Here is a 14,426-nt window from a genome sequence, read left to right on the forward strand (position 1 = left end):
ACGATTATACAGAAATCCGTTTTCGCTAGACACTATTTCTCGCCACCTTTTGCAGGTTCTGTGTCCCAGCTGCTACAGAACATCTTAATACTCACCTCAGATGTTGCAAACCTTCTTTTTGAAAAGGTTTCGGATGTTTCATATTAGTCAATCAATGGTGGACAGGAAGCACAACTATACAGTTCAAAAAGATGTTCTGTAGTTTTTGGGATGTGTATTATAAGGAATAATCTACCCTACCTTACTATAAATTATAAAGAATATTAGAAGCCGCCTTAAATTTCCATGTATACGTTCCTGTATAAATGCACTGTAAACATGATTACAGTACGGGACAGTTGTCCGGCAGCGAGGCAGGGACTCCTAGCATCGTACATAACTATGATGCTAGGAGCCCGGCTCCCTGCACTGTGTTCGGTACGGGACTTGCGGCCGAAATACGTTCCGTCCATTACGGACGTAATGTGCTCGTGGGATTCCAGCCTTAGAGTGTTGATTTACTTTTTTTTAAAGACTTCTGCAATTCGCCCTGGCATGCTGGATATTAGCTTCTGGGCTAAATCATGGTAAGAAATGGCTTTGCAATAAAATGCGATTCATCTTATCACTCTTCATAACAATCTAGAGGTAATGCAAACTGCCACTATAAAAACTGAAGCAGGAAACCTTGTAAAAACCAAAGTTGGTGTCAGTCTCTAATCTTTGTAGAGAGAGAGGTGAGAGCAGTGAGCATGATCACGTAGTATGACTGCTTCCCGGGCACTCCCAGACATGCCCACTGAGCATGAGGTCCGTGGCTTTGCACCATCATGGTAAATGCCCACCGTTATGCCTCCCTACGGGTGAGTAATGCTTAATTCAAGCTACTTCACTATAAATATGCCCCTGATATTTTAGATCACTGCCTCCTGACGAAGCTGGAGTACTAGCGAAACGCGCGTCGAGGAGTAGGGGTTTTGTTTGTTTCCTGAACACTCATACTACTATCAAGTCTAGGGGTAAGCTACTGCATCACATGGTGCTCTGTGGTTTATTTGATTCAATGTGATTAATAAATGTCTGAGTAATCCTATTGGTACAGTGGCTTCAGGATATATACTCGTTGACATTATTTCTCTATCTGTTACACACCTCTACAGCGCTGTGTTTACCTGACAGGTGTACCTTGTCGCCATGGCAGCCGGTGTGTGGCGATCATTCAATTGGCTGCAAATCCATCTTGGAGAATCGGTTCATTTATCTTGATTCTAGCATTCATCAATTTTTCAATAACCTGCCTTTGTTTCATCAAGTTTCTCATGCTTGGATTCAAACCTTGCCTCTAGGGTTTTTTCGCCTATTGTTGGCCTCTCCTATTTGACCTATGGCTTGGACTTCTGACTCTGCCTCAACCTCTGGATTTGATGCCTCTCACACGGACCACCCAGTTCTCATCCACGGTTGCTGCCTAACTACCCTCCTCTGTTTTTGTTGGTCAAATCTCACGGCCAATCGATGGGGGTTCGATCGGTTAAGCCCAAACTTCCTTGCGGTGGTCCCTGGTGAACAACGGGAAGAACTCTCAGACTCTGCATCTCCTTTTAGTCAGTTCCATGGTTCCACTTTTCAAGGGCCTCCAAAGTTGGAAGCATACAATTGTCTAAAATGTATTTGTATGCTGAAACATTAAGAAGGACCAAACCCAGACAATCAGGCTGAAATCATTATCGCTTCTCCATCAAATTTTACAGCAGCTACTATGCATTCCGGTAGGTAGTGTTCTCCTGGCATCTGCCAAACCTAGATTTGTCCATCAGTCTGCCAGATAGTGAAATGTGCTCCAGAGTCCAGTGGTGGCATGCTTTATAACTGATGCTCTGCATTGTACATAGTGACCTTACACTTGTGTGTAACCGCTCAACCATGGAAACCTATTTTATGAAGCTCCGGATGTTCTTGTACTGATGTCCCTTCCAGAGGCATTTTAGAACACTGTACTGGGTAATGCAACAGATTATAGGCGATTTTCATGCACCACAGCACTTGGCGTCTTCTGTCAGCTCATTGGCAGGGCGCCAATGGGCTGACAGAGGAGGCCAAGTTCTGTAGCGTGTGAAGATTGAATATCGTCTGTTGCGTAGTTCTAGTATGCCTCTGGAGGGGACATCAGCACAAGAACTGTGTATCAAGAGCTTCGCAGCACGTCCTAGCAAAGGCCCCCTATCAAAGATCTGCCATCGGTACGTGCCTATTAGGCCATGCCAGAGAGACACAATTTGTACCAGCTATATACCACTGTATAACAACAATTTTCTCAACAGTCATATTACATGTTCAAGTTTCAACTATTTGCAGCTCTTATGTCCCTATTATTTTATTATTAATGTTTATAGTTTTTACCTGATGCAATGTAAAGTTATTTATAAAACTTCACGCATGAAGAAAATTTTGGCGGTAAACCAGTCTCGCGGGAGAAAAAAGGGACATGCCCTAACTTCGGGCGTTTACGCCTCTCACCTCCCATTGACATCAATGGGAGGCAAAGAAAGCGTATTTCGGAGCTTTATGCCCGCGGCGCTCAATGGCCACGGGCAAAAACCACCACGAAAATTGGCGTGCAGGGAGAGGAAAATGTGCCTCAAACTTCCAAACGGAATTTTGAGGCAAAATTTCCGCCTGCAAAAAACTCTGTGTGAACCCAGCCTAAGGCTTATGATAAGTTATTTAGAAAAAAAACAAAACTTGTATTAAATGATTATGTAAATACTACCGCATTTCTAAGGATATTTATTTTTGGAAAAGGAGTTTCTTGTTGAGCAAAACTCACCAGAACAAGTGAACATACCCCAACAGTTATTTGGTCCTTCAGAAAAGGGGCACCACTACCACACTACAAAAAACACAAGACATGTAAATGCTCTTTGCTGTAATCAGCAGCTGTGGTTTACTTAAAGAGGCTCTGTCACCACATTATAAGTGCCGTATCTCCTACATAAGGAGAGGGGCGCTATAATGTAGGTAACAGCAGTGCTTTTTATTTATAAAAACTATCTATTTTTTACCACTTTGAGCAATTTTTAGCTTTATGCTAATTAGTTTCTTAATGCCCAAGTGGGCGTGTTTTTAATTTAGACCAAGTGGGCGTTGTACAGAAAGTGTATGACGCTGACCAATCAGTGTCATGCACTTCTCTCCATTCATTTACACAGCACATAGTGATATAGCTAACGTTACTGTAGTGTCCGGACAGTGAATATACTTAGTTACAAGGTTCGGCTAGCACTAGGTAATGGTGTGGGTGCATAAGTAGGGGCCCAACCCGATCCAGTAGAGAAAAGAAGTACTGTGCAGCGCCTCACACAGCGGTTACCCGCCAATCTTACAGCGCCAGCCATGCAGGACCAGCATTGACTAAAGTGCCTGAGGAAGGTCAAGGTTTTGACCGAAATGTCGCACGCACTGTCACTGGCTACAAATAAATAAATTATTTACTTGGATAAATAATTCCATATTGGTGTGCATAGTACTTCTTTTCTCGACAGTGAATATACATTAGCTCCAGCCAGGATGTCATGTGTGTTCAGAATCCTGACCACTCTGCATTTCTCTGTGATTTATAGCACAGCGAGATCTCGCTGTGAATGACAGCTTATAGCGTAATCTCACGAGACTACGCCTGCTATGCTGTAACTCACAGAGAAGTGCAGAGAAGTGGTCAGGATTCTGAATACACATGACGTCCTGGCTGGAGGTAATGTATATTCATTATCAGGACACTGCAGTAATGTTAGTGTATGTGGCTGTAGATAGCGATATAGCTATATCGCTATGTGGTGTGTAAATGAACGGAGAGAAGTGTATGACGCTGATTAAACCAAGTGGGCGTTGTACAGAGGAGTGTATGACGCTGACCAAAGTAAAAACACGCCCACTTGAGCATTAAGAAACTAATTAGCATAAAGCTAAAAATCGCTCCTAACGTGCTAAAAATACATTGTTTTTCTAAATAAAAAGCACTGCCGTCATCTACATTATAGCGCCCATCTCCTTATGTAGGAGATAGGGCACTTAGAATGTGGTTACAGAGTCTCTTTAATTTGGCTTGTCTAATTTGCCCTCTGCACCCTAATGCCTGCTAAACATGTAACGGAAATGCTGTGAATTTCAGGAATGCCCATGCGGAAATTCGGCAGCGTTTGTGCAAAATGAATGGACATGCTGCAGATTTAGAATCTCACTGCAGGTAAATTTCTGCACTCTTTTTCAGTTGTTTTTTTTTTTTTTTAACGCAGCGTGTGGATTAGACTTGTTCAAATCTTATTCACTTTGCTGCTACTCTAATTTGCTGCAGCATTTCCAGTGGGAAATTTTGCAGAATTTCCGTCCTGTGTGCAGGGGGACTGATAAAGGAGGCGGATGGGGGCGCCTGATAAGGCCTAAGGACAGAGGGCTTGTCCAGTTTAGGAGACCTTTTTTCATATACCCTGTTAGAAAATTCAGAGTCCCCTGTTCAGGATCCGTATCTCTTGGACAAAGTAAAAAAAAAAAAAAGTGGCTATAAAGAGCGTCTCTCGCTCTCTTTCTCTCTGTGTACCTGTTCTGTATTAGGCTAGGACTACATGGTGACGTTAGACGTGACACAGGTCAGTTGGCCAAAGATCGCAGTGTGATCAGTGTCACGCTGGCTACATCGCTGTAATGAAAGTGAATGTAACCGCGCGGATTTCCGTGACTCAAACTAGAATTTTCCCACGACTGTCATGTCGCACTCACAGCATCATGTGTGTCGCAACGTGACCACATTCACTTTCATTTCTGCGATGCTGCCTGCTTCGCAACACAGCAATTTTTTGTCTGTGTAGCCCTAGCCTTACACAGAACCCATTGATTTGATGGTAACTGTGTAATGCTTCATTTCCCTGTAGTGGCGCTGCAGTGAATTTTAACACTTTGTGATCAGTTTATTGTCAAGGAATCCTTCTAACAAGTAGAGTGTCTAAAGCAGAGAACCACTTTAAAGAATCAGATTCAGAAAGGGTTCTTAGAACAGATTCTTTGAAAAATCGTATTTGCAGTACCAGAGTCAGCCGTGACAAGACCATAATGAACAGGACATGCTGCAAATTTTGACAATAGTTTAAAATATTGTTCACTACAATATAACATCTGGTCAACAGTAGCTTAAATTACAATAAAATACATGTGAACAAACCCTTTCTGAATAAATTAAAGGGGTTTCCCCAGAACCGACATTGTGACCCATCTCCATTGAAGTCAATGGCAGATACAAAAAGTTCATGCATAATTTCACAACTACCACAACAAACATTTCATAAACATCAATTCTGGGGAATATCCCTTTACTTTATCTCTTCAGCTCTTCTTTTTTTCTAAGATAGGTTGTCCAGGATTGCGGAATAAGAACACATTTCTAGACACATCCCACGGACAGGAGTGGCGCTGATTCTGGAAAAAAAACGGGCCTTCTTTTCTAATCTTGGACAACCACGTTTTTATACGATATAAAAGGCATTTCGCAGGAAAACAATCCATACGAGTCCAAACAAAGTGGTATTTAGACTTGAATACTGTGGAAATCAGAACAGCTTCATTTATTCAACACAAATATTATCATAAATTTTGCATTAGTGGTCAGTAATAGGCAGGGGTAGATGAACCACTGCCTTCTTGAGCGCAGCTCTCCTTGGGAAGCAAATTCCTAATGGTACAGGTGCACAGCATACGCGAGTGCAACTTCTCATCATATGAAAACTACAGGCGCAACCTCCAACTGCATCGATACCCAGATTTCATATTTTGGAGAGACCGTGTTATAATTTGCATCCATTTTACTGCATGCTGAAGTTTTGATTTATTTGTGTTCCCAATAATCTGAAAATTCTAAAAAAAAAATTTCAGTAGGAATATTATATAACAGTCAATAAACTTTCATGGCATGAGTGCAATCACTGGCCTGTGCAGGGACATAACCACTATGGAGATCCCTCACATGGTCCCCTTGTTTCTAACTACACAATATTATTTGTACATGTACTTATATATACTGACACTTCATATTATTTTTCTTCATACATCTAAAACAAAAGCAGTCCATCTGGGTGATGTTTGTTCATTGTGGTTCATTAAGGAGAACCTAAAAATCAGAGCAATGCAGGATTCAAGTGTTTCCTCCGGAGGGTATAATGAAAGAAAAGAGACCTATGGCTAATATACAATCTTCAGGCCCTCAATAATAATTTAACAGAACTACTAGTCTTATACACAAACCTTCTCTGGATAAGTATTCCACGCTAGATACAGTGGGCATTGGTCCTCTTATATGTTAATATTTGAATATATCTTTACTTTAACTTTCTTCAAGAACGTACTTTAGCTAGGTTAAGGACATTGCTCTACAGGAAAAGAACTAGTAAGAGACCTAGTTGTAAAAATTAAATAAATACAAGGACGATAAAAATCAGACCAAATGTAGCGAAAAAGTGTAAAACAAAATACATACAACTCCAATGCAGCAGCAATAAAAAAAAAAAAGGTGCTTCGATCTATCTGCATTGGTAACGTTATCTAAACTCTCCAGGATGTACAGGTCTCAAAGTTTCAGAGCAACTTCCTGGAGAGTTCGGCTACTTAGTACCCAGCTAGACCTAAGTCATGCCATGGACAAAGCCATATACATTACTAGGACCTACGCCCCACCCAGCCCTGCCCTCGAAGGGAAAAAACAAAAAAAACCTCAGTAAATTTAAGCTAATTCTGTATTAGACTGCTTCCCTTGACACAAGGTAAACTTATAAAACGTACTGTCATTTTTCCAGTCTTTGTCTGAAACCCTTCTTTAGAAGGAAGCCAGTAATTATTTGCAGTCCCTTGAATTCCTTTGGAAAAAATATAATATATATTAATATCCGCTGTCAATTAAAATGAAAACTCCTTGAGCTCGTTTCTGGTTACAATAACCTTATAAAGAAAACAAGGCATTGTAGAGAGCAGTCACCATACAGGTGACACATGCTATTGTCGAATTACTCCGTGTTGTTTAACTAGCCAACTGGCTAGCGGAACCAAGCTTGAACCAGCATATCTTCTCTCGACTAAGGTCTATATCTCGAAGTCGAATGGTGACTTCTCCAAGCAGGATATTTTCCCAAAATCCTTCTTCACTGAGCACAGTTAGCCAGATCTCACGTTGTTGAAGGTCTCCTTTCGGAATCCTATCGTACACCAACTGTAAAATAAAATATTTTCTCCGTTTTAGTCTAATACAAGTTTGAGGGTTCATCTATAGTTACTTATGGGCTGCCACCTTCAGGAATCCCACCTTTCTAATCAATGGGGGACATTATGTTGGGCCTTTATCTCTATTGCTCAATGGTCTGATATTTTGCAGGCTACCACCACTGTGTGTGTTTATTACTTGATACCAGAGGCATAACGTTACGCTCCTGAGCCCCCATACGTAACACCCCTACTGCTTTGCAAGTTTATTCTTGGTTTAACATTGAATATTTGTGACATCCATTATTCTCACTGATTGTATTATTTAATATCTTAGGGGCAATCTGCACCCAAAATGGTAACCGTAAAACCGCTGCACGGGTGAAGGGTGGGGATTTATACTTTTGTGACAGCACCTGTATGTATATATGTAAGGATAACTCCAGGGGAAAAAAATGTCACTGCTTTTCAAAGTCCCCTGACAAGCCATTATAAAAATAATCCACCTTGACCCAAAACCATTTGCTCTCTTCTCCCAACAAGTAAATTCAGCAATTCCTTGTTAACCCTTAATCTCCAAGCAATATTTTCATTGTCGCATTCAAAAGAGCTATCATCTTTTTATTTTTCTGTTGACATAGCTGTATGAGGGCTTGCTTTTGCAGGATGAGTTGTATTTTTCAATGGCACCGTTTTAAAGGTACGCAATTTATGGATTAACTTTTTTGGAGGGGGGGGCAGCAATTCCGTAATTTTTTTTTTTTCGTTTTAAATTTATGCAGTTAATCATTTGATGTAAATAACATGTTACCTTTATTCTATGGGTGGATCGGATTACAGCGATACCAAATATGTATAGCTTTTTTTTTTATGTTTTACTACTGTTGCACAGTAAGCCGTCTCACGCAGATTTTGTGGCAGGAATTTCTGCGACTGAAAATCTGTTCCATTCATCTGAATGTTGTTTTTGCAGCAAGCACAAAATCTGCAACAGAATCTGCAACATGTGCAGGGGGCCTAAAAACACCTTTAAACAAAAGTAATTAATTTTTGCATCGCCAAATTCCAAGAGCCATAACTTTTTTATTTTTCTGTCTATAGCCACATGTGAGCTTGTTTTTTGCAGGACAAGATGTAGTTTTCATTGATTAACTTCTATTAGGAGGAAAAGGAATAAAAAGCCATTCCGTCGTTTTGTGAGGTTTTTTTTATGCCGTTCATCATGGCAGGGCCGAATATGCATACTGCAATGGCAGGCCTGGGAGCATTTGTCAGGCTCTCGACTGCCACGGCAACCCATCAGACGCCCACTATCGCCCCCTCCCTCTGTAAACCACTTCGATGCTACGGTCCATATTGGGATCAGAGGTCGGGGACACCCGTGCCGGACTTATTCCAATTTGTTGTGAAAAGGCGTATTCATCGGAATAAAGCCCCTTAGTGACCGCCGTATAAAGGCAAATTGGCGGTCTCATAGGGGTTAACTTACACATATAATCAAGGATTGGATGGATTCTAGATAATTCTGTGCCATTTGTATTTACAGTATTGGTATATGGGTAGTGGAACAATACACTCAACACAAACACAATAGTTTGGTCCCCATACAGTTTATATAATGTCAGCAGCACATCCCCTGTTTACACCGGGAGATGTGCTGCCGACAATTATAATTTTCAGGGCAGCATAAAAGATTAAATCAGCCGATGAACGAGCGTTTTCTCGTTTGTTGGCTGACCGCTGCCCTGTTTAAGCAGGGCAATGGTTGGGAACGAGTGTTCGCACTAATGCTTGTTCGCCGGATCATTAGTCTGTGTATGTGGGCCTTTACAGCTTGTAAGCACATCCATGGAAATACTTACCATTTCATTATAGGTTGGGTTGCATGTTTTCTTTGCCACTTTAGTTTTCCTCTTGGTCGTCTTCTGTGGATCCGGTAACAAGTAGATCTTCACATATGGATTTGGCTCATTGTTGTCTTGAAGGGGCTGTTCAGAAACACATGTACAGTAAGTAGTTGAGAGAGACATTTGCTCTGTTCACACAGTTATTTTGCTGCGGTTTTTGCATGGCAAAAAAACGGCCAAAATTTACTCCCATTGATTTCAATGGGAGGTAGAGGCGTTCTTTTCCTGCAAACAAAAAAAAACGCTCGCGGGAAAAAGAAGCGACATGCCCTATCTGGAGACATTTTGTGTCTCAAAAACTCCATTGAAATCAATGGGAGATTTTTTACGCTTTTTTTGGGCAAAAACCACTTGCGGTTTTTCCCTTTGTCTGTTGAAGAAATAGGTAAAGAAAACCGCCTTAAAAAATGTGCAAAAAAAAAAGTGTGGTGCAAAACCACTTCTAAAAAACTGGAGCAGATTTTTCCAGGCAAAACTATCTGCCTGCAAAAAACTGTGTGTGAACATACCATAATGTGTATTGACTGCTAAATAAAAATATTCTATATAGTATTTTATAACTATTTACATATAGAAAACAATGCGCAGTAAAGCAAAACACGGAGGAGACTAATCCTTCTCTGTTCCTCTGGTATCCAGCCCATGGTAAGCTGCTTTTAAAAAAAAATTATTCAATTTAATTAAATTAAATTTCAAGGATGATTTTATATCCGGAAAGCCAATCTAAATGTACTTTATATATTACAATTAATAAAAAGATATAAATCCTTTATGTTAAAAAAAACAATACGTTACTGCTTTACTACACTGTGCGGTTCAGGATTTATAGTTTAATATTAGAATATTATGCTGTTCTAAACAATTATCCGCTAATGCTGCATGATTGGAATAAATATTCGTATATGAATAACAATTATAATCAAAGTTTAAAGGAGGAAAATAAGGTTTTAATAAAGAAAGCTAAATCTTTATATAACAAAATACTCTGCAACGTCTTTTACTGTCCGGGATTGTGTATATGTTTATTTACATCCAGATGAAAAGCCTGAACATACCGAATACTTCTCACAGCTGAGAGTTTGCAAAATTTGTCTAGGCAATTATGTTTGAACTGAGCATAGCAGTAGCATAAATCTCTATTGTCCTGACAGTTTGTAACAATGTATCAGTGCAGTTACCAGTCTTGAGTCCAAGCTGCTTAGCTCACACAATTGTTTACACTGGATACAGATATAGCAAATGCCCTCAACTGTTAGTAGGCTTTCAAACTCAGGATATAAACAAGAAGGCTTCCATTCCCTGACAGCAAACAGACATATTCAAAGTGAAGGTCTAAAAACCTGCTTAGACTTATAGTTACCTGTATACTTTGGGCCTTATTAATGAAAACGGTCTACCATAAAAACTGGTCTTGTTGGCCATAGCAACCAGTTAGAACTCGACTTTCAATTCTTGAGCTTCGTTGGGAAAATGAAAGCTGCACTGTGATTGGTTGCTAGGGACAACAATGCCAGTTTTTATGTTAGACAGGCCCACTGTATAGTCACATGTTGTATGACCTTTCATTATACAAAGTAAAAAAAAAAAAAAGAAAATGATCATACCCTTAGCAACGATACAATACCCAAGGCATCAGTTACTTTCATTCTCTGTATCACCTGTACTGTTGTTGCATGGGACTGCCGGTTATTGTTGTTTCTTATACCGGGGCTCTGTATTATTCCCCTGAGACAGGTCATTTTAAACTTGATATTACAATAATAATGTTACAGCGTAATTTCACACTTTCTGCCTCACCGGTATTGGCCATGCGCCTGTGAATTGCTGGGCCTTGCCGCTATATGTCGTCATCACAGCGCAATACACAGAGCAAAGCAGCTGATGTAATTTACCTGGCTGCGCAACCAAAAAGCAACAGCAGTATATTCTCAGGGGACTAGATATGCCTGACACATCCAATTCATCTAGCAAACCTTATTGTTCACAACAAAAGAAACCTATGCCCACAGCTACGCTTCAAATTCACAATGTTATTTCTGTATCATTTTGTTAGAAATTGTTAAAATTATGATGATCGAATTATATTAAAAAGTTTACACACAAACCAGGTTTCGTCTGTGCTTTTCTCTTTTAAAGAGGACCTGACATATTTTTTCACAAATTGCGATAGCTATTTTTTAATTTTATTTAAGGAACTATGTCTTAGAATTAAGAGTGACGGCCAGATGCCCTCTTCAGACATTCACACATCAGATGACACCTATCTTACCTTATTTTCCTGCCTGCGCTGGAGAAGATGTACTCCTTCTACTGCCGAGTTATTTCCATCATTTCTAATTGTTTATGAAAATATACGTAGCAGTCGCATCATGGTCAAGACAGGACAGATGCGTATAGAACAGATATAGAATCTCCCCAGTTTAAAAGTATGCAAAATCACAGCATTCATTGTATATTTTCTGATCGATACCACAAATACTACAAAAGATTTTTATTTTAAATATAAAATGTAGACCTAAATTGTGATCAGGGCAATTTAACTGTATTTGTATTCAATATCGTGTACTTACCAGGCTACGGATATGCATCACCATGATAAACAACTGGTCATTCTTATAGGAAATAGAGAGCTTGACCTCTCCTCCAACTTTACCCACTGGAATGGCCCAAGTTGCATCTAAAATACAAATTTTAAGGTAATTGTAGTAAATATCCTTATATATTTTAACAATAATTAATATTACATATTTGAGGCCGCCTAATTGAGTCAACGGTCACCATAATGGTATATACAGGGGCTATATAGTTGCTGTCTATGTTGTCCGTTACATTCCACCATATATTGATTTACAGGTTAATGAACTTAAAGCGAAACGGTCAGCTTAATAAGCTGGGCCTCAAAGGGAAGCATAGTAAAGCTATAGATCCGTACTTCTAGTAGATAAAACAGCACAAATTTCTTTGTGCCGTTTGGCTAAAATGGGATAACTGGGATAGAATACAGCCGGCTTAAAGTTATGATTCCGCTGTATTTATGATATAGGAGGGTAATTGAAAAAGGGAGGATCCTGCAAGGCGCTGCTGCGTGGCTGCTTGTGCAGGATCCTCCCTTTTTCAATTACCCTCCTATATCCTAACAAGCGGTGACTGTACCGGTGTGGATCTCGGCAGCAGCATTTGTGGATTTTCTGATTACCTTTTCCAAGCACTACCTGGGTGAGCATAATTAGCTTCTGACATTTCACCTAAACCTAATTGATCTGCACTATGTGGCGCTGTGCTTTTTGTTTTTATGCTGTATTTATGAGGGAAGCACCCCCTCCCTGCCGTCATGCCGGTGATTGACAGGCTGCTCGGTATACGTTCATGCACCGCTGCCTGTCAGTCACCATGTGGGGAGTAGCGGGGGACCGCTCCTCACATGAATACAGCTAACTAGGAGTCTGCTGTATTCTTTCAGTGATTTTTATAAGCCAAGCGGCACAACATTTTTTTTGTGCCATTTTGGCTACTAGGTAGAAATAAGGGCAGCATATTAAGCTGACAAATCCTCTTTAACCCCTTAAGAACGCAGGTATTTTTTAAAATTTTTCCTATCACCTCGTTCTGAGGGCCATAACTTTTTAATTTTCTGTCGACATAGCCGTATGGGGGCTTGATTTTTGCGGGACGAGTTGTGGTTTTCAATAGGACCATTTTTGGGTGCATATTGTATATAGATTAACTTTGATTAACTTTTTTTGGGAGGAAATTGAAAAAAAAAAATAAAAAAGGATTTTCCAGTATTGTTTTTTTGTATTTTAAATTTATACGGTTCACTATGTGGCGGAAATATCAAATTACCTTTATTCTATGGGTCGGTAAGATTATGGGAATACCAAATATCTATTTTTTTTAATGTTTTTACTACTTTTGCACAATTAAAACGTTTTTAGTCCAAAATTATTTTTTATGGCATCATCACATTCCAATTGCCAAAACTTTTTTTTATTTTCCCTCGGTGTAGCCATATTTGGGCTTGTTTTTGCGGGGGCGGGATGTAGTTTTTATCCATACTAATTGTATCATGGGACTTATTTTTTTCCCAAAGAAGTGTCGCCGTTGTTTGTGTTTTTAAAAAAATTTACATTTACCATTTAATTAATGTGAACGTTGTTTTGGGGGTTGTTACAATTGTGGCGATACCATATATGCGTATATTTATTTTATTTTTTAAACTTTTATTAAATAAAACAACTTTTTATGGAAACAAATGGTTTTATTTTTACCTGTATTTTTATTTTTTCATAAACTTTAACAGTTTTTAATGTATTTATTTTTTAGTTCCACTAGGGGACTCCACAATGCGATCTTCTTGTCACTTATATAATACTATGCTATACTTTGTATACCAAAGCATTATTGCCTGTCAATAATTATTAAGCCATGCCTTTGGTACGGCCTAATTGGCATAAAGCCTGGCAGGCCATGATGTGCATGTGCGTGAAAATGCGCAAAGAGGTTTATATAAAAATGATGAGATGCACATAAATAAAATAAGCTTAATAGAAGAACATGTAAAAAAAAAAAACACCTTTTACCTGATGGCCTTTGTGAGACTGTGTTGCTCAAATTCTTTTCATCACGAGGTAGAGTGTGGAAAAAGGTATAAACCAAATCACACTGTAGAAAGAAGACAAAATTAGTAGTGAACACAAAAGCCAAGAAACAATTCACTAAGTGAGTGTGTCTAAATTTTCACCCATTTCCAGTCCGTCTGTCCGTTTGACATCCGTTTTGATTCAGTATTTCATGGCCGTTAAAAAAAAACCTGATGAATTTCATTGGTCAGGCTTTTTTTGTCCCAACCCCCTGAAAACACCCTAAGGAAGGTCACATGTTCACCTAGACACTATTTACAGCCCCCATGTATATGATGCCACACAGTCTCCCTGTATAGGCCACACACCTCCCTGTAACTGCCAATTCACTGAATATTGACAACAGACTATACGGGAACTGGAGAGGCATTTAAATGGTCTCATTTATTTAGGGGAGTTTTTGGTGATAAGGAGAACAGCAGCCAGCTGCAATGCATGGTAAACCTATGAAGCCATAAGGGAAATAATGAGCACAGTCTCTACCGACAACAGTTTATGGAAAGACTCTTAAGAGAGGTAGGATTACAGCAAGACAAACAATGCGACAGGTGCAGCTTAGCCAGAAGGCAAATGTGGTGAAACATTAACCTCTTATCAGGGATTCCCAGAACAACTCTTACATATATATATATATCAGCAGGAAAAGTCTCAAGTTTTTTAAAAC

At 39.5% G+C, this 14,426-nt stretch overlaps 1 protein-coding gene across 1 annotated transcript in view; it reads right to left on the reverse strand.

Moving 5' to 3' along the window:
* Window positions 1-5,061: 5,061 nt before the first annotated feature.
* PIK3C2B (phosphatidylinositol-4-phosphate 3-kinase catalytic subunit type 2 beta) overlaps window positions 5,062-14,426 on the reverse strand; it is a 98,051-nt gene continuing 88,686 nt past the window's right edge. The window contains exons 30-33 of the mRNA XM_075853747.1: window positions 13,703-13,784; window positions 11,693-11,799; window positions 9,078-9,203; window positions 5,062-7,225 (exon numbers count right to left, since the gene is read on the reverse strand). Coding sequence (XP_075709862.1) covers window positions 7,037-7,225; window positions 9,078-9,203; window positions 11,693-11,799; window positions 13,703-13,784 — 504 coding nt within the window. The 3' untranslated portion in view covers window positions 5,062-7,036. The remainder of the gene's footprint in view (window positions 7,226-9,077; window positions 9,204-11,692; window positions 11,800-13,702; window positions 13,785-14,426) is intronic.

The sequence above is a fragment of the Rhinoderma darwinii genome, chromosome 2, assembly GCF_050947455.1.
Source record: "Rhinoderma darwinii isolate aRhiDar2 chromosome 2, aRhiDar2.hap1, whole genome shotgun sequence".
Classification (NCBI taxonomy): Eukaryota; Metazoa; Chordata; class Amphibia; order Anura; family Rhinodermatidae; genus Rhinoderma; species Rhinoderma darwinii.